General features: G+C 45.6%; 1 protein-coding gene across 2 annotated transcripts in view; it reads right to left on the minus strand.

Moving 5' to 3' along the window:
- CTPS1 (CTP synthase 1) overlaps positions 1–18,119 on the minus strand; it is a 30,832-nt gene extending 12,713 nt beyond the window's left edge. The window contains exons 1-9 of one of the 2 annotated variants that reach the window (XM_052637040.1): positions 18,014–18,119; positions 14,340–14,518; positions 12,632–12,802; positions 10,297–10,397; positions 9,395–9,511; positions 6,395–6,478; positions 5,834–5,914; positions 1,807–1,958; positions 317–449 (exon numbers count right to left, since the gene is read on the minus strand). In XM_052637040.1, the coding sequence (XP_052493000.1) occupies positions 317–449; positions 1,807–1,958; positions 5,834–5,914; positions 6,395–6,478; positions 9,395–9,511; positions 10,297–10,397; positions 12,632–12,802; positions 14,340–14,505 (1,005 nt within the window). In that variant the 5' untranslated portion in view covers positions 14,506–14,518; positions 18,014–18,119. Of the gene's footprint in view, positions 1–316; positions 450–1,806; positions 1,959–5,833; positions 5,915–6,394; positions 6,479–9,394; positions 9,512–10,296; positions 10,398–12,631; positions 12,803–12,973; positions 13,011–14,339; positions 14,519–18,013 lie in introns of those variants that run through there. The other variant, XM_052637042.1, reaches the window with a different exon arrangement.
- Positions 18,120–18,343: the final 224 nt, after the last annotated feature.

The following is an 18,343-nucleotide window of genomic DNA, read 5'->3' on the forward strand; positions in this document are numbered from 1 at the left end:
AGCTGGGTGAGTGGAGACAAGTTACTGAGAAACCTCCTGGTTCCACGGGGTGGACACTGGCCAAAGGCCAGCAACTATGCCACATGCTCGGCCACTAGACTCCTCCACTGGAGTCACCTGCCGTTCAGATCCAGGTGTCCATCCTCGTGGCTCCTACTCTGACCACATCTCCCCATATTTCCTAAAACGCTCTGCTGTTCTCTCCCAGCCAGGAGGCAACCACAGATCTTTTTGATTTCTAAAAAGAAATTCTGAGCCCCAAAAATACAAAGCAGGTGTCCATGCCACACCACACTACACCTGTGTCCCCGCTCACCTTGATTTCCAGTTTGTGGTTGATGGCCAGTGCAGAATGCTCCAGAGCTTTAATGACAGAAGCGTATGAGTCTGAGAACTTGGTGTATTTTCCCACGAGGGCAATAGAGCAGGTCTCCAGCAAGCGATCATATCTATCACACAAAGGTCAAGAAACATCAAGTTACGCAGGCCATATGTACCTCCATGAGACGAAAATCACTACTTAAAGAGTGGGGGGGAAAGTCTGAGAAAAATATGATAGGAGCGACTACTGTCTGAGTTCTATGTACAGAACAGCAAAGACAAAGCAAGTTTCAGATCAACATGGCAGACTTTGTAGAGAAAGTAGGATTTTGGAACCTGCTACCAAGAGATGGCTTCAAAATCTACTCCAAATTTTTTTAATGAAAAAACTAACAAACACAGACAATTCACAAGAGTTATGTGATGAAGGGAACAGTCCAATTATAGGCATCCACAAAACAGTCCAAACTTCTTAAAAATTTTTCATTATAAAGTATTGTCGGTAACACAAAAAAGCTTATAATATTTTATGAACGACCATAAAACTGTGTGCTATTTTTGTGGCCACATAATGATATACAAGCAAATGGACATAGACTGAAAGGGAAAAATGTCAAAATGAAAATGAGGATGGCTGAGCAATGGCATGCGTGCTCCCTCTGCAAACGCTGCTTAGTGCTGTCTGGGTGACTGCGGCTCCAGCAGCCCGCACCCAAGGCTCGGAGGCGCTGCTCAAGGTCTGTCACGTACTGTGTAAGCATCTCAGAGTGAGGGGGCACACAGGGTGGCCAGTCCTCAAACCGATGAGCTGTGAGAGCAGCAGGAAGAGTGGACTGGGCAGGACCTCCAGCCCAGAGTGACCCGCAGCGGCAGGCGGGGAGGTCCTGACAATGTGCCAACCCCCTGCCTTCCTGCTTTTACTTTGATTCAGATCTTGAGCAGCTTCATGCAACTGTATTTATTTTTGATGACAGACGCCCAGCTAAAGCTTTTCTTCTGCCTGATAATATCACTGGCAGCTGAGTGGCTTGAAAAATCCTCTTCCTCTGACACAGAAAATAAGAATCCAAATTCAGTGACAAAAAGAAAGGAAGAAAGAAAAGACTGGACATCGTTGCTGATCTTTTTGTGGCGTGGGGTGGGCACGTGCCCAAACACAGCTCCGGTGCCTGGGAGCACCCAGGAGTGCTCCAGCCATGTCCCGCCATCCACGTGGGCCGCAGGTACTAGCCCATCACCACAAGGAGGCCTGTGTGCACGGGAACAAAGGGCACAGCTGTGTCACCTGTGACCTGAGCCAGCTCTCTTAGGACTTCCTCAGCCATGACGCAGCTACGTGAAGGCTGGCTAAGATCCTTTCTTCCATGAAGGCCTTTCCAATGTGAGCTGATACCACATAAGGAAGGTCAGCTGAATTCCCTGACCTTCCACCAAAAAAAGGGAAAAATAAGGCTGAGACCCCCAAGTCCTTATTAAGAAGCAAACCTGTCGGCCATCTCTTTCCATTTCATCAGCATTTTTCGTGGCTGCCTCTCAATAGGAAGGTCAAGTCTCCGGAGGAAATAATCTACAACCCCCTGCTCCTCTAACAATAAGGGGACGCGGTAGATGGACGAGACATCGTGGACACAGATCACCTGTTTAAAAATGAGCAAAGTTAGTTCATGAAAAGGAACAAAAACTAACTGTGCCAACAGTCTCCTAGCAGGTATTATGACCTTGGGAACATAACTGTTCTAAATTTGAAAAACAGAGAAAAGGTCAACTTTCTAAAAAATATAATTGAGAAGAACAGATAGTGGCTAATCTCCTATGAACATGGGTGCTAAAGTCCTCAAGAATTTATAAACAAAACCACAAATTAGTTTTTAAAAAAATTATGTCCAAGTAGCAAATGTCCCACGATCAATAATTTTTAAAATTGGCTTTCACTGGAATCACTCCCAAGTGAGCTTTTAAAAATTCAAAGGCCCATGCAGCACTGCACACCACTTAAATTTAACAGTAGAATTCACTACAGAAATAGATTAAAAGAGGGGGGAAAAAAATCACCTTGGTGGATGCAAATTTAATACAAATTCATAATAAAAATTCTTAATGAATTGAGGAAAATGTGAAAATATAAAAAACCCACAGCAAATACCATTTGGCTTGATATTTAATATTAATGTCACTTAATACCTAAAGTCTGAAACATGCCAACCTGGCCAATATCACTATTTCTATTCAATATATTAGAGATATGAGACATTACAATTAGATAAGAAAAAAGTATATGAATTGGAAAATAAGAAACTATTGCCACTAATTGCATATAATATTGCTTATTCATAAAAACCAAGCGAACTTACAGGCAAACATTCAGAACTAATAAGTCTAGTAAGGTTGCTAAGCTGGAGATCAACCTCAACAGGGTTTCCTACGTGTCTATGTGTGTTAGCCACTCGGTCGTGTCAGACTCTGTGACCCCAAGCGCTGCAGCCTGCCAGGCTCCTCTGTCCATGGAATTCTCCAAGCAAGAATACTGGAGTCGGTATTCCCTTCTCCAGGGGATTTTCCCGACTGAGGAATCAAACCCACGTCTCCTGCACTGCAGGTGGATTTTTTACCACTGAGCCACCAGGGAAGCCCCCTACATAGGTCTTATCTAATCAGGAAATTAAATTTTTTAACAATATGTCATTCACATAGTAACAAAAATTATGAATACCTATAAATAAACCTAAAACACAATTCCCAAAGATAAAAAGTCTATAAACCACCTTCACAAAGAAAACTAGATTACTGATCTTTCAACAAACAGAGCTGGAACAGCAAGACAGCTCCATGCAAAAAAGATGAGTTCCAAATTTTACTGAAGTTACCATTCATAAAAATTAACTTACTTACAATGAATCCTAGACCTATATACGTGTTACGACCTAAAATTATACAACTTTTAGAAAACACAGAAGAACATCTTCATGACCTTGATTAAGCAGAGTTCTTAGATATGACACCAAAAGCACAATCTATAAAGAAAAAAACTGATAAACTGGGAGTTCATCAAAAATGTAAGAGCTTCTGTGCTCCCAAAGACACCATTAAGAGAATGAAAAGACATACCTGAAACTAACATGACACTGTAAATCAACTGTACTTCGATTAAAAAAGGAAAAACAAAATGAAAAGACAAACCGCAAGCTGAGAAAAAAATATGCAAATGATGTATCTGATAAAAGATCTGCACTCAAAATATATAAAGAACTCCTAAAACTCAGTAAGAAAAGTAAAAGACAGGAAATAGATGTGAAGGTCTAATTTAAATACAGAAACACCTGTCACATTTTTAATAGTGACTAATTTCAGCAAAGTTCTAGGATGAAGAGAGAGGAGGGGGAAAAGAAACAATCTGTATTTTTAAATAACATGCAACCTTGGTTCCCAGCATTAGCTGTATGATGGAATTTGCTTCATATGTACAGTTCTGCTTCTCAACAGTTGTGAATTTTTTTTAAAGTCCCCTACTGCAGCCATGAAATTAAAAGATGCTTACTCCTTGGAAGAAAAGTTATGACCAGCCTAGACAGCATATTCAAAAGCAGAGACATTACTTTGCCGACTAAGGTCCGTCTAGTCAAGGCTATGGTTTTTCCTGTGGTCATGTACGGAGGATGTGAGAGTTGGACTGTGAAGAAAGCCGAGCGCCGAAGAATTGATGCTTTTGAACTGTGGTGTTGGAGAAGACTCTTGAGAGTCCCTTGGACTGCAAGGAGATCCAACCAGTCCATTCTAAAGGAGATCAGTCCTGGGTGTTCTTTGGAAGGAATGATGCTAAAGCTGAAACTCCAGTCCTTTGGCCACCTCATGCGAACAGTTAACTCATTGGAAAAGACTCTGATGCTGGGAGGGATTGGGGGCAGGAGGAGAAGGGGACGGCAGAGGATGAGATGGCTGGATGGCATCACTGACTCGATGGACATGAGTCTGAGTGAACTCCGGGAGTTGGTGATGGACAGGGAGGCCTGGCGTGCTGCAATTCATGGGGTTGCAAGGAGTCGGACACGACTGAGCAACTGAACTGAACTAATATAAGTTGGAACTTTCCTTTACATTTTTGGTTCAGATGGTGCCTGCAATGCAAGAGAGCCAGGCTCAATCCCTAGGCCAGGAAGATCTGGAGAAGGGAATGGCTTACCCACTCCAGTATCCTTGCCTGGAGAATCCCATGGACAGAGGAACCTGGCAGGCTACAGTCCATGGGGTTGCACAGAGTCGGACATGACTGAGTGACTAATACTTTCAATTTTAATAATAACCTATTCTATTATAGAATTGAATTACCTTGGCTTGCAGGGACAGAAATATAAAAAACAACTGAAGTGCATGAAAAAAAGGCTGTTTATACCAATGAAAGTATTCTGACGTACAACACACTTAAGTGTGAAACAGAATCCCTCGGATGGAGCTCCTGGCTCAGGCATCAACCCAGGAACAATGATCTCCAGCCTCCGGCTGCTCCCACACCCTGAAGCACAAGCTGCCGGGGAGCTGGAGGGGACCGCTGCTTCTAATGGACAAAGGCTTTCCTTTGCTTCATTGGCTCTAATGTCAGCACAGTTACTTTTGTTTTTTCATATTCACTTGCCATACTCCTAGAAGCCTTGTGCATGGATTTCTCTGATTTTAACCCTGCTGCTTCACTCATTCCTCTCTAGGCCAGCGGGGCTCCTCTGATTCTCAAACAACCTAGTAATAGAACAAACCATCCATAACCCGACCGTAAGTTCCTTGACCTCAACTTCCTTCTGCTCTCCGTCAGCCAAACACGACCAGAGTCACAATCCCAACTCACCACCCCTGGAATTTCCATACCATGCACTTGAGATATATCAGCTTCCAAAACGCTGAATTTCCTGTACCACAGGTAACTGCCATTAGCACAAGTAACAAAAGAGACTTAAATATGTCTAGAGCCTCCAACACCTTAGACAGCAGGCTCCAGGAATATAAAGTTGAATAAAGTGATCCTTGCCTTTAAAAAGCTCAGTCTGTGAGCGGAGACACACACAGACGAAACACACACACACACACACACGGGAACACATACACATGAACACAATAAGGGGCAATGACAGGCTCACCAACAGGACCTGTGAGACACACAGGTCACCCAGAGTTTTGAGCAGGTTTGGAAGGTAAAGCTTCTCAGACAATAGTGTGTCCTAGCTGGGCTCCGAAGGATGAAGAGGGATAGGAGATTGTCAGGCCTATTTCCAGGGAGGGGAACACCACTAGGCATGGCTGGAGCAAACAGTAGGAGGAGTCGGGACAGACAGGACAGGTAAAGGATGTTTGGGGAACCACAGGGATAAGGTGCTGGAAAATCACAGAGCCCATGTGTGTCAGTTCTTCTAGGGAACAGTCTCCTGTCTCAAATCATGAAATAGCAATAAGCCTCATGAAACTGGTTAAGAGAATAGGATAATTAGAAGCAAAACACGGTTTATGAGAAGATGAAATTTCTACTTACTTGTTCAGGTTCCACATGGCAGAACATCGATATTTTCTCTTTCACTGACGTGTCAAGAGGATTTGAGCACCTGCACACAACCTAGACATTTGGAGGGACAGAAGGGGTTACAAAGTTGGGTTTTTCTCCCAATTGAAATTAAAGTAGACACCACATTGTTAAGCTGGATGAAAATGTCAACTCCTAGCACAATGCAGAGAAACTGGAAAAATGGTACCTGTTTTCAAAACTTCCTAAATCCCAAGTTAGAGAAATGTGCAAGAGTGGTAGGACAAATTGACAGAGAGATTAATGAGCCAAGTGGGGTTTTCCTCAACCACTGTTCTTGGGTAGGAGGAAAAGGAGAATGAATGATTGGCTAGCAGGAGAAGACACAACTTCATACATGCCAGGTAGGGAAATCTTTGCAAACCACATCCCAGTTCAAAGCACTAACTCTATTTGGCCACCATCGGCTAGCTACACGTAGGCCAAGAAAACAAAGGTTTTAGCTTTCATGAAGGCCAGATCTTAATTAGACAGATAAGGTCACACTGAAACCAGGTAACCAGGAAATCTTACCAGATCTGGGGAAAGCCCAAGCCCTCTGAGTTCCCGAACACTGTTCTGGGTGGGTTTAGTCTTCTGTTCCCCTGTTGAACTGGGCTATTTTACAGGAGGGGAAAAAAAAAGTTAGTTTCTCTGTGATAAGGGACTTTCAAGTATGACTTTTCTCCCAACCTCTTTTAATACGTTACCTAAACTCCCATTTAGTTTTTAGACTATCAAGTTTACACACATACATGTTTTACAGTAACAGAGTCATTTAAGGTTTGTCCAAAAAGCAGTAGTACCAGACCTATCTATCCCTTCGCCTTTCCAAATCCTAGAGACAGCCACTCTTCCACTTTTTTCTTTAAATTGGAGTATACATGGTTTTTCTGGTGGCTCAGTGGTAAAGAACCCGCCTGCCAGTGCAGGAATGTGGATTTGATCCCTGCGTGGGGAAGATCCCCTGGAGAAGGGAATGGCTACCCACTCCAGTATTCTTGCCTGAGAAATCCCACGGACAGAGGAGCCTGGCCAGCTACAGCCCATGGGGTCGCAAAGAGTTGGACACGACTTATCGACTAAAATAATAGTTGATTTACAACGTTGTGTTAGTTTCGAGCGTACAGCAAAGTGACTCAGATATATTTTTATATGTATGTAACTATATACATATATATACATATGTATGTGCACACACATACATACATGTATACTTCTTCAGATTCTTTCCCATTATAACTACAAGATATATAATGTAGTTTCCTATGCCACACAGTAGGTCCTTCACCCTTGAATAAGCCTCCTACTATGCTTTACACTGCTATTTCTTGACATTTTGAGGCATCTTCTACTGATTTCCCTTTTGGATCAGGAACCCACTCTTTTCATTTCCCTGCCCGCATTACACGTACCTGCCTTGTGTCTGCAGCCCCCATCTCAGTAGATACTGTGCAAACTAAACCACATGCCATGACTTTTCCAATGATTTGGCTTCCTTGGTTGGTTTTTTGGTTTTATTTTGTGGATATGCTGAGTTTCCTATATACTAAATTATTCTCCTCTCACAGATATATTTGTTGGGTATATAATTCTAAGTTAGAAGTCATTTTCCCTGAAATTTTTTAAGGGAAACAGCTTCACTATCTTTTAGCTTTCAGGAATGCTGTTGAGAACTCTAATGCCATAGTGATTCTCGATTTTTCTCTTTAGAGATTTTTAGAATTTCTGCACCATTATTTCAAATTTTCACAACTATGTACCTTGGTGGGGGGTCATTTTTCATTTAATAGGCTGGGCATTAACTAGGCCCTCCAATCTAGAAACTCCTATCTGGAAATTTCCTTGAATTCTTTAAATCAGGAGTCAGAAAAATTTTCCCATAAAAGGCCAGACAATAAATATTTTAGGCTTTGTAGGCCACACAAACTCTGCCACAACTACTCAACTCTGATGTTTTAACACAAATGGGCACAGCTGTTCTATTTTCAGAAACAGAAGGTGGGCTGATTCGGCCTGTCTGTTGACCCCTGGTTCACATCGCACATGCCTCTCCATGTCTCCCATTTTTTAAAAACCCCATTATTTGGATCAGAAGTCTTAGACCAACCTCTAAGTCCCTTGCCTTTCCTCTCCTATCTTCCTGCTCTACTTTATAGGGTATTTCCTTAGCCTTCTCTCTCCTAAATTTTCATTCTTGCTATTTAATTTCTAATTTCCAAGAATTCTTTTCTGTCCTTTGAATGTTCTCTTCTTAAAGTATCTGGCTCCATTTAATGGATGCAGTTTATTTCCTCTTAATTCTGAGGATATTAATGAGATGTTGCTTTTTCTCTTTCTGAAGTTTCCTTTTGCTACCCCTGCAGAGCCTCAATTTCCTCTAAGTTAATTTTCTTCTGTTGTTTTGGTCCCTTGCACGCTAGACGCTTTCTCAAAATGCCTTGTGGTCACTGGCTGCCAGCTCACTGTAAAAGCTAACCACAAGTTCTGTGAGTAGGTGGGCTTGTCCCTCAGGGCCCTAGCTGTAGGAATCTGACTGGTCTATTTTCACCGGGGAGCCTCTGAAGGCAGTGTGTTTTCTCTTGGGTTAGTCACATACCCCAAGAATCCTACAATCTCTTATAGACAGTCCCTGCCTGACTATGAAAGTGTGAAAGTGAAGTCACTCAGTTGTGTCTGACTCTTTGCGACCCCAGGGACCATGGAATTCTCCAGGCCAGAATACTGGAGTGGGTAGCCTTTCCCTTCTCCAGGGGATCTTCCCAACCCAGCGATCGAACCCGGGTCTCCCACATTGCGGGCAGATTCTTTACCAGCTGAGCCACAAGGGAAGCCTGGCTATGATATCTGCAAACCCAGTAGCAGAAGAAGGCAGGGTGTCGCCACAACATAAAATTACACTGTCCCTAGTGACTACTCACCCAGAAAAAGCCTAGTCCTCTGCCAAGGCAAGAGAGGACTGATGCCCAGTGGTGCACACTAGGGCAGGGAATGTCAGAGTCTAAGTGCTTCGGAAATAGCAATTATAGCGAGCCCCACCTCACCCCAAGGCGCCCAGGGCTGCCCATTCCCGAGTCTTCACGGTTCTGCAGGGCGAGCAGGCTTGCTCTCTGTTTTCCCCCGCTGCCAGCTTAGGATCCAGCTCTCCCAGGTCTGCCCGGCTCGTTTCTACAAGGCCCTCTGCTTTCTGCCTTCCTAATTTCTTGTTACTACTGACTCCACTCAGAGGATTCATCTTTGTGAATTTTTGTCTTAAAAAAAAATTCCCTTTACTCCAGTTGCCGTAGTTTCACCATGTACTAGAGACAAATGGACCTGTGCAACCTACTGTCTTCAACTGCAAATTTCCCTGATCAATTTTCCAAATGTTTTCCATTTGACCTTTGTAAAAATATGATTATAATAATTTAAAGTTCACAAAGAAGTGTGTATTCCCTGTTTCCTGCCCCTCAAATATTTGAAACAGATAAGGAGTGAAAACCACCCTTTTCTCCCTCTTCTCCGTCCCCCAAAGTGAAGCCCTAAATGCCTTACCTGCGGCACGAGGCTGACGTGAATGTTACAGAAGTTCTCTCTTTTGACCTTAAACTGGAATTGACGGAAGGCCTCAATAAAGGGCATGCTTTCTATATCTCCTACTGTCCCACCGAGCTAGAATAACAAAGTTAATTTAGAGGTGAAGCACTACATCTTCTTGTGGTTTAGTTTCCTAACAATTGCACTGTGTCACCTCAATTATCACTAACAACATAACACAGATGCCCTGAATCCAACAGACGTCAGTTAACAAGAAGCAGACGTTTCTCTGGACTAAAAGATCCCTTTCTGATAGGCTCACCATTCCCCAAGGTCATCACAGATCTTTCCACATCATTTCAAGGAAAAGGTCAGGTAAACAATGCCCTAAGGAATTTTATTTGTCTGAAGAGTCACAAAGCAAAGAACCTGAGGTCTTACTACTTAGCCATAAATAACTTCTGTATTACAATAAAAACCAGCTTTAAACAAACTGCTGGAGTCTCCTGTTTTCACAGGAACACTGAGATCTAACAGCTGGGACCAGCAAAGCAGGAGCACAGAAACTGAAACCAAAGGAGGCTCAGGGAGGAACATTCCTGCCGCTGGAAACAGAAGGTCGGATCACCTGATTTTCTCGAGAGACAAAGGAAAAGGTCATACCACTGTCACTGGTACAAGCCATCCTAAGCAAGTGTATAAACGCTGGAAAAGGAGAAGGCGTGAGTAAAGTATCGCTTTTGATGGTGGGGCCACTCCACATGACCGTGACGGTACCCTCACCTGCCACGCTGCCCTTGGGACGGTCAAGGGCTTCACTGGCAATTGGCTTATCAGTAGCTGGTGGCTGACTAAAGAGGAGAAAATGTACACCGGTCACATGCACAGGTACCACGGAGTGCCACGGAGACTCAACAAACCTCGATAACACACACTTGAGGTTCCAGACCATCTTCGTCCACAGGTATTAAGGCCTGTCTCATTACCCACTCCTGGATTGCATCTGTGATATGCGGGACCACTGAGGAAGAGAAAAGACCTGCGTGACTTGCACATCCCACTGGCATTAACTGAGGCAAACATACTCTTTGTGACAACAAACCGCAGAGCAGTAGGAGGATATAACAGTATCTTTGAGACCCCTCTTGAATGCCCTTGAATTCCTGAATGAATTTCCCAGCTGTGACTGGAAGCCCTGCAGGATAGCAGGACCTCGAGGGGCAACCTGAGCCACCTAGGAGCGGAGGCCCCAGTGCAGAACCTACCCTGGTTCCACAACCACTGTGCGGCTACTACCCCTACTGCTTACGGCTGCAGAAGCACATCACACACACCCTTTCCCAAGGACAAGAGAGCCCCAGGACCCAGATCCATCTGGTTTCCAGCTTTCTGAAGGGTAGACAACCTGCTGCAGGGACAGGACAGCGCAGCAGGGTGTCTGGGACACAGCATCTGGGCCAGAACGTCTGGATTCAAATCTCAGGCCCTCCACTCGTTAGGTGTGGCTTTTTGGGCAACATTACCTAACTATTCCTAAGTCCAATGTCCCTTGCCGTGAACTGGAGGAAAGAGCTTCTCCTTCCTAAGGTCGTAGAAATGTCATCAAAGCACCCTGGGGAGCTGATAAGCAGCACCCTCGCAGACAGTGTTCACCCTCACCAGCCACAGCTCGGCACTTTTTAAATCACAGTCCTGGGGCTCAGAAGGCCAGTTCCAACAGAGCAGAGATTACTGTTTAACCCACTACGCATATAACCCACAGTGCCTCCAGCACAGGATATGACGTAGTTCACTCACAGCAGCCAAAGTGATCTTTTAAAAATACAACTCAGAGTTCTCCCAGGCTTACACTCTTGAACAGGCTTCCAGACTCTGCATAAAAGGTGACCTCCATGCCGCATGGCCCTTCGGGAGGCCCCATGGAACCTGGGTGCAACCCACCTCTCCCCTGTACCTTGGTCTCAGTGCAGAGTCTCCCTCCTGGTCCCTAACCAGGCCCACTGCCGCCGGGGGTCTCTGTCTGCGCTGAGCCCCCTCCTTCCCTTCCCAGGGCTAGCTTCTCAGCTCACAAGCCCCCTCCTTGGAGGCTTTTCCTGACCATCAGTCCTGATCCCTTTCCCCACCACTCTCTCCTCACTCTATTTAGGTCCCTCTTAGCTCCTACCAGACATTTCACTTCATCTGTTTGTTTTTTCCTCTCCCATGTAACCCTGTGTAACCTCCACGAGGACAATGGCTTCCCTGGTCTCGTTCACCATTTACTCCCAGCACCAGTGAGCAACTGACCGTATTGAGCACTGAAGAAATTGCTGATGAGTGAATAAATGAATGAAGACATCAGGGGCCTAGAACAGCAAACTGTATGATAAAGATCACTGCAGCTCCTAATCAATCCTGTCCTGTGTGTTGGGAACTCAGAAACATACTCCACTGACTCAGCTCCTTTAATTCTGCCAAGAGCCTAAAGAGGTAGGCACTGTTATTAACCTCATTTCACAGAAAAGAAGTTAAGACTTCAAAGAGCGGAAGTGATCTGCCAGGGCTCACAAAGCTGGTAAGAGGCAGAGCTAAGACCGACACATGACCCCCCAGCCCCAGAAGCCAGTCAGGGTGGCTCCCGGGCAGAGCCAGCTGTCAGCGCAACCCTCCGTTCTCAGTCCATAAAGTCCAAAGTCAAAAGCAGATTTACTCTCATGACTCAGATGAGAGTCACTCTTCAACAACCCCCCAAATTTGGATTTATGCCATTATAGCAGACCAGTGGTTTTCCAACTCCACCTTGTAAAAAGCAGCACGAGTCTCAAGCGACCAGTGTGCAAAGGCACAAGCAGTGCTGCGCTGGTGAACGCTCAGGCAGACCCAGAGACCCGCTTCTCAAACTCCCTCCAGCCCGCGACCAGCCCAAAGGCCAACGGACATGATGGGCATCCTTCTCCTTCTCACTGTCTATACACAGAACATTCCAGACGCACAACACACACTGTCTGGCTTACTGCCCTCATCGCTTCACACTCATCACTGTGCAAAAACAACAGCTCTCTCACTCAAATCACACAGCTGGACTGTCAGCTTCAATGTCATTCATAGAAAGGCAGGAGCCCACTCAAAAAATAACTTGAATTTTCACCTGAAGATATATTTCAATCACAATACTTGATGCTTTCATGCTGAAACTGCATAAAAGGTACATTTTTATACACAAAAGAAATTAAACTGGTTAAGATTTTTAAATATTGAAGGCAAGTCCTATATTACCTTGGACGGTTTTCCCCAAATAATCTCCTTTGCGTTCCTTGTTAATGACGTACTGATAGATCTTGCCAGTGGTCAGATTATTGTCCTTGGTGAGGCGGATATCAAGGAAACGTTCATAGTTACCCAGGTCAAGGTCTACCTCCCCACCATCATCCAGCACAAAAACCTCACCTGCAGAGAACAGTGAAAACCATCAGGATGCGTGAAAGATACATACACCATGGCACAAACTGAGTCCTCAAATATAAACACCTGAACAGACCGATGTTTGCATTAACTTGACAGGAAGCAGGGAAATTTATTTTAGAAAAGTAAATATAACATGAAAGAAAAATCACCCACCATTCTGCAAAAGGTTAACTCCATACTTCCAGTCTACCTCCACACCCAGTCTGAATCAGAAGAGTCTGCTGTGAAACAGTATGGAATGAACAGATGGAAACTACAGCCATGGAAGACACAGGGGACTTGATATGGTATGGCATCCATCACCCAGAGAAAAAGAACTTTCAACAAAGTCTCCTACTTGAGCAGAGAAAGGTTTAAATGTGATAAAAGTAGGACTTGATCCAAAAAGTTAAACATAGTCTAGTCATGCTGATTATAAAAACTGACTTCTGGGCCACGTTTCAGTCCAAAACAGAAGTGCAAAATTGCTCAAGTTTCCTCCTATTCTTTTGTTTAACATGCATGCCTTGACATGCCATTACAATTTTTGCCCTAAATGGGGCCTTCCAACCCTCACAATGCGAAACACGCTCAAAACTAGGAAAGTAAAAATTGGCCTTGCTTTTCCCTCATCCTCTGCTCTCAAGAATTCTGAAACATTGCTTCAATTTTTCCATCTTTTCCTCATGGAAAAGATTTTGCTCTGATGACACTCATAGATTTTTACCTCTTATTAGAAAGCAGGAGTATGAAAACAATGTAAAAACTGAAGAAGTTTTTTTTCTTAACATGTCTTAACAGTACATCTACCCCCAATTTCAAGTAGTTACTCTTTTACATAATTCAGACAGTTACCACACAGTAGGTGATCAGCAATAGCAAAGAAGTAAAGCGCTGTATTCCTACCCTATCTTAATGATTTTGACTTTTCACTCACTTCAAAAGATGCTTGTTCTTATCCAAATTCTGTAAGCAAAACAGAATCTCAAGCATAGAGAGCATCCAAATTCAACATCTATCTGTGGCCTGAATCTCTACAAAATGGTCCTTTGGTCTCTGAACATTTCAACCAAAAGGAACCAAATTCTTGAAGTTGTCACCCCACTCTTGGAGAGCATTTGCTATTAGTAAGATCGTATATTGGGCCAAAATCCATGCTCTTACAACTTCCATCCACCCATCCTATTCCTAAAGATTGGAGCCACAGAGAATAAACACAACCCCTCTTCTCAAATATTCGAAAAGTTACCATGTCATCAGATATCCTTTTCCAAGAGAAGAGACAAACTTTCATTCAGCCACCTAAAATATCATTTCTATCACAGAAAACACAAAACTCTAATAACCCATTGCCTCTTAAGATTTCTGCTTCCGTTATGTCAGGGTGAGAAAACCATCACTCTGCTCTGCCAAGGACTATTCTCAGGAGGCAGGAAATGGAGGACATGCAAAGCAAAACACACACAATTTCTAAGAGCTGACATTTTCTTTCACATATTACATAATCATTATTTTTAAAAAAGAAATGCATTTTGCTTACCATGCTCATAAGGAGAGAATGTGCCTGCATCAATGTTAATATACGGGTCAATTTTAATGGAGGTCACATGTAAACCGCATGACTTAAGTATCGTGCCCACGCTGCTGGCGATGATTCCTTTTCCAATTCCTGATATGACACCGCCAGTAACTAGAATGTACTTCATTTTACTTGTCGACCTGAGAGAAAGAGAAAAACATACCTCAAGACATCAAACTGATGTGGGTTGAAATGCCAGCTCTGCCACTTACTAGCTAAGAAGCCTCCAGGAGTCTGTTTCCCTATCTGCCGTGTGATTTTAGAATGTCATTATGTGGGATCCCAGCAAATGGTTCTTGGATCACTGGATGGCTTTAGTCAAATATGAATTGGAAAACAATTGCTAATTATATAATGCCGCTTTTGTTTAAAGCTTTGACAGCTAACAACCTTGTTGCTTAGTCGCTAAGTCGTGTTCAATTCTTTGCGACCCCATGGACAGTAGCCTGCCAGGCTCCCCTGTCCATGGAATTTCCCAGGCAAGGATACTAGAGTGGGTTGCCATTTCCATCTCCAGGGGATCTTTCTGACCCCAGGGATAGAACCCACATCTCCTGCTTGGCAGGCAGATTCTTTACCACTAAGCCACCTGGGAAGCCCAACAACCTTGAGGGCATATGAAAAAACAAAAAAAAAACAAACAAAACCCAGCTCTGCTGACAGAACCCAATGCTCCCAATGCTGGCTGACACTGCCACCAGACACTGGGATGTGCTTCAGGTAGGTGCTTCATTATTTTCCCTTCATAGGGAAAATATTTCAATATTGGATGAGCACTCTGATTCCCCATGAAAAAGGTAATGAATGTCTTTGGCTAAACTGTACTGTATCGCCAAGAAAACACAGTTCGTTTAGGTTATAGAAGACAGAATAAAAGAACTTCAACATTTAAAAAGAGCTGCAGTTAAAACTAAAGGTCTTTTAAAGGTAACTCTCTTCTGAAATTTAATAAGTTGTTCCTTACCAGCAATCTCTTCCAGGTATGTCATAAGGAGAGACTGTACATACTGGAGGAAAAGGACATCAGATAATAAACCAGTCTGAAGCACATACTAGGCAGAAGACTCAGAGAGGGAAGAGAAGATTAAATCTTAAGAGCAGGGGTGGCAAGGAACAGAAGAATCAGACTTGGTGAGAGAAAAAGGGGTGGATAGATGCAAGAACTGCAGAGGTGAGAGGTGAGCAGACAAACAGTAACAGGCTCGCCAGGAAGAATTTACCGCTGGCTCCAGCTTCAGAGGCTCAGAAATATCATTGGGTCAGTAAACCCAAATGTGATCAAAACAAGAAACACAATCACAAGTAGAAGAGAATGTTTTGGCATGGTCCAGGACATTTTCCTCCTCTGGGAACACTTCCATGTGAAGCCAAATTATAATAAAAATAAGCTAAGAAAGGAACAAGGAAACGGGAGTTCTGCTTGAAACATTCCCCTGCCCCGCTGTGTTCCTCCCCAAGGCAGGAATGAACATACTTGGCAAAGAGATGAGAATGCTCAGAATGTCCTCCCTACTTGGACAGCAAAAAAGACACCCAACCATGTCCTGCTCTTTCTATTCTGTTGCAGCATTCCCAAAAGCACGCTCCTTGGTTTTGTCAAAATGCACATGGGACTCCAAAAAGGGCTTTATGGACAGACTAATCAGAGAAATGCTGGTTAAGCAGTCAACTGGTTTCTTTAATGCAAGACCCATGGGAGCCAATAAGTCAATGTGCACTGTGATTTCCCAAAGGGATATACAGTCTGCAGTTTCTCCAAACTTGTTTGACCCAAGTCCCTAGTATTTAAGAGACACTCTGCTCTCACTTCACACCTGAACAGTGCCTTACAGACATGTGAGTATCTAGACCTGGCTGTATTTTAGAGCTGTCCTAGCCAGGCTATGGTGTAGTCTCACTGAATAAATTTTCGATGTTCCCAGAAATTCCTCAACCATTCTGAGTGGGTACAGAGTGGATTACTTCTATAGAAGACTCATCTCATCCATTTGCATTTAACTGGCCTTGATTTTACTCACAGAGGATAACACCTCTCTTTAAGGGAGATTCCTGTAGCCCCCCACAGTGCCCGGCAATAAATATCCCAATGTACTCAGCGACCAGGCAGGAGATGCTGATGGGAGATACTGACAGGAGAGTCACTCCATGGATGGCCTACCCAATAGCTAAATGCTACTGTGCTAGACACTCTAGGGACCACAAAAATTACTCAGATTTGGGCCCACAGCTCAAGTTGCAGTCCAGTTAGAGAGACAGAACCATTTACAATTAAATGAGTAATCTAGTGATGGCGGGTAGCAGAGGGATGCTACGTGACAGGTATAAATCGGGAAGACAGAGCAGAAAGCTTTCAGTGGCAAGACGAGGGTAAGTACCATGGACTTCACAAAAAGGTGGAAGTAGTGAAGAGAGGATCCAGACACCTCCTGCTACGTGGACCTGACAATGGCTTTGAAGGGCAAGGGAACAGAGTGGACAGGAAGGTGACAGCTATCTACAGAACAGAGACGCAGGGCCAAGAAAAGAGACTGAGAGTGAGAGGGGTCTGGGGGCGGTGGGAAATAAATTGCAAATTTAGGCAAGGGCCTAAACCATGTGGCAACTGTGAGTGCTCAACCTGAGCTTCAGTCGGAAGGTGAGACACGGGAAGGTTTTCAAGCACAGAAGTAACATAAATCAAGATGCATCAGAGGAATTCAACGAAGATGAAACAGCAACGAAGATGTTGCTGGTAAATGCTGAGATCCAGCTGCAGCTCCGCCGGTCATGTACTGGGACCTGTCAAGTCACGGAAGCCGCCTGAAGCCCGAATCCTTACATCTGTTAAACCGGGCTGAGAATCTCCGCATCGCCCGTGTCACAGGACTGCTGAGAATTCAAAATCATAATGAGTGTGGACCTAAGTGCGCCACGCACACGTAGTGAACTTCTTTAAAATGCAGCATCTTCATTCTGGGCGGCCGGGAGGTAAGGAGGTGAGGAGGCCAGCTGTGGGGCCGAAGCTTCCAGCAAGGGAGGCCGTCTGGCTCTGTAAGCTCCGAGGCCCCTTCCGCCTGCGGGAGTCTGGGCGCGCCCGAGGGGCCCGCAGCCAGGCCGCCGAGCCCATCCCCCACCGCGGCGGGCCTTGATCTTCCTCTAGCGAGGCTAAGGCCGTGCCTTGAAGCCGGAGGGGAGAGGGCCCGGGCAGTCCGAATGGAACGGCGGCCGCCGGGCTGTTTGCTCGGGGCGGGCTAGGCAGAAGGGGGCTCCCGCGCCTTTATGGCCCCCTCCGCCCCGCAAGCCACCCCGGCACCCTGATCAGGAGAGCCAGGCCACACGGACGAGTGCGCTGCCGGGGCCCGCAGCCCGGGTCCCCGCGGCCTTTCCCGCCGCCCCACGCCCCCTGCGGCCGCTCTACCCAGCTGCGCCCGGCCACGCGGCCCGGCGCGCGGGAGCCGGCTCCTCGCCGGCCAGGCCACCCGCCCCACTCCCGTTAGGCACGCAGCCCATTGGGCAGGCCGGCGGGCCACCTCGCCCCTGATTGGTGGGGACCATGTCTGTCACGGGCGGTGGGGCTGTCCCGCACCGGGCTCGGCTCCCGCCGCCGATTGCTGCACTGGAGAACAGCTCCCGCGGGATCCCCGGAGTCAGCCTACCTGAGGCCGGCTTTAAATCCCGGCGTCGGCTAAGAAGCTAAAAGAGCGACGCTCACACTGAGCCCCGGCAGCCAGTGCACCAGCCCGGCCGCATGCGCCGGGCAGTCTTTCACGGAGGCGGGCTCTAGGCGGTGCGCACGCAGAGGCAGGGGGCGGGGCGGGGGTGCGGGCCCTCCCTCGGGCGGGACCTGGATGCGCGGGGCTCAGGGCCCCGAGTGCGCAGGCGCGGGATGGCACGCTTTCCCACCAGTGCGGCGGATCCAGGGATCGTGCTCCTAACGCTGCTGACGGCTGGCAGACGCGTGCTGTTGGGAGACCGGGCAGGTCGTG

The sequence above is a fragment of the Budorcas taxicolor genome, chromosome 3, assembly GCF_023091745.1.
Source record: "Budorcas taxicolor isolate Tak-1 chromosome 3, Takin1.1, whole genome shotgun sequence".
NCBI classification, from domain to species: domain Eukaryota; kingdom Metazoa; phylum Chordata; class Mammalia; order Artiodactyla; family Bovidae; genus Budorcas; species Budorcas taxicolor.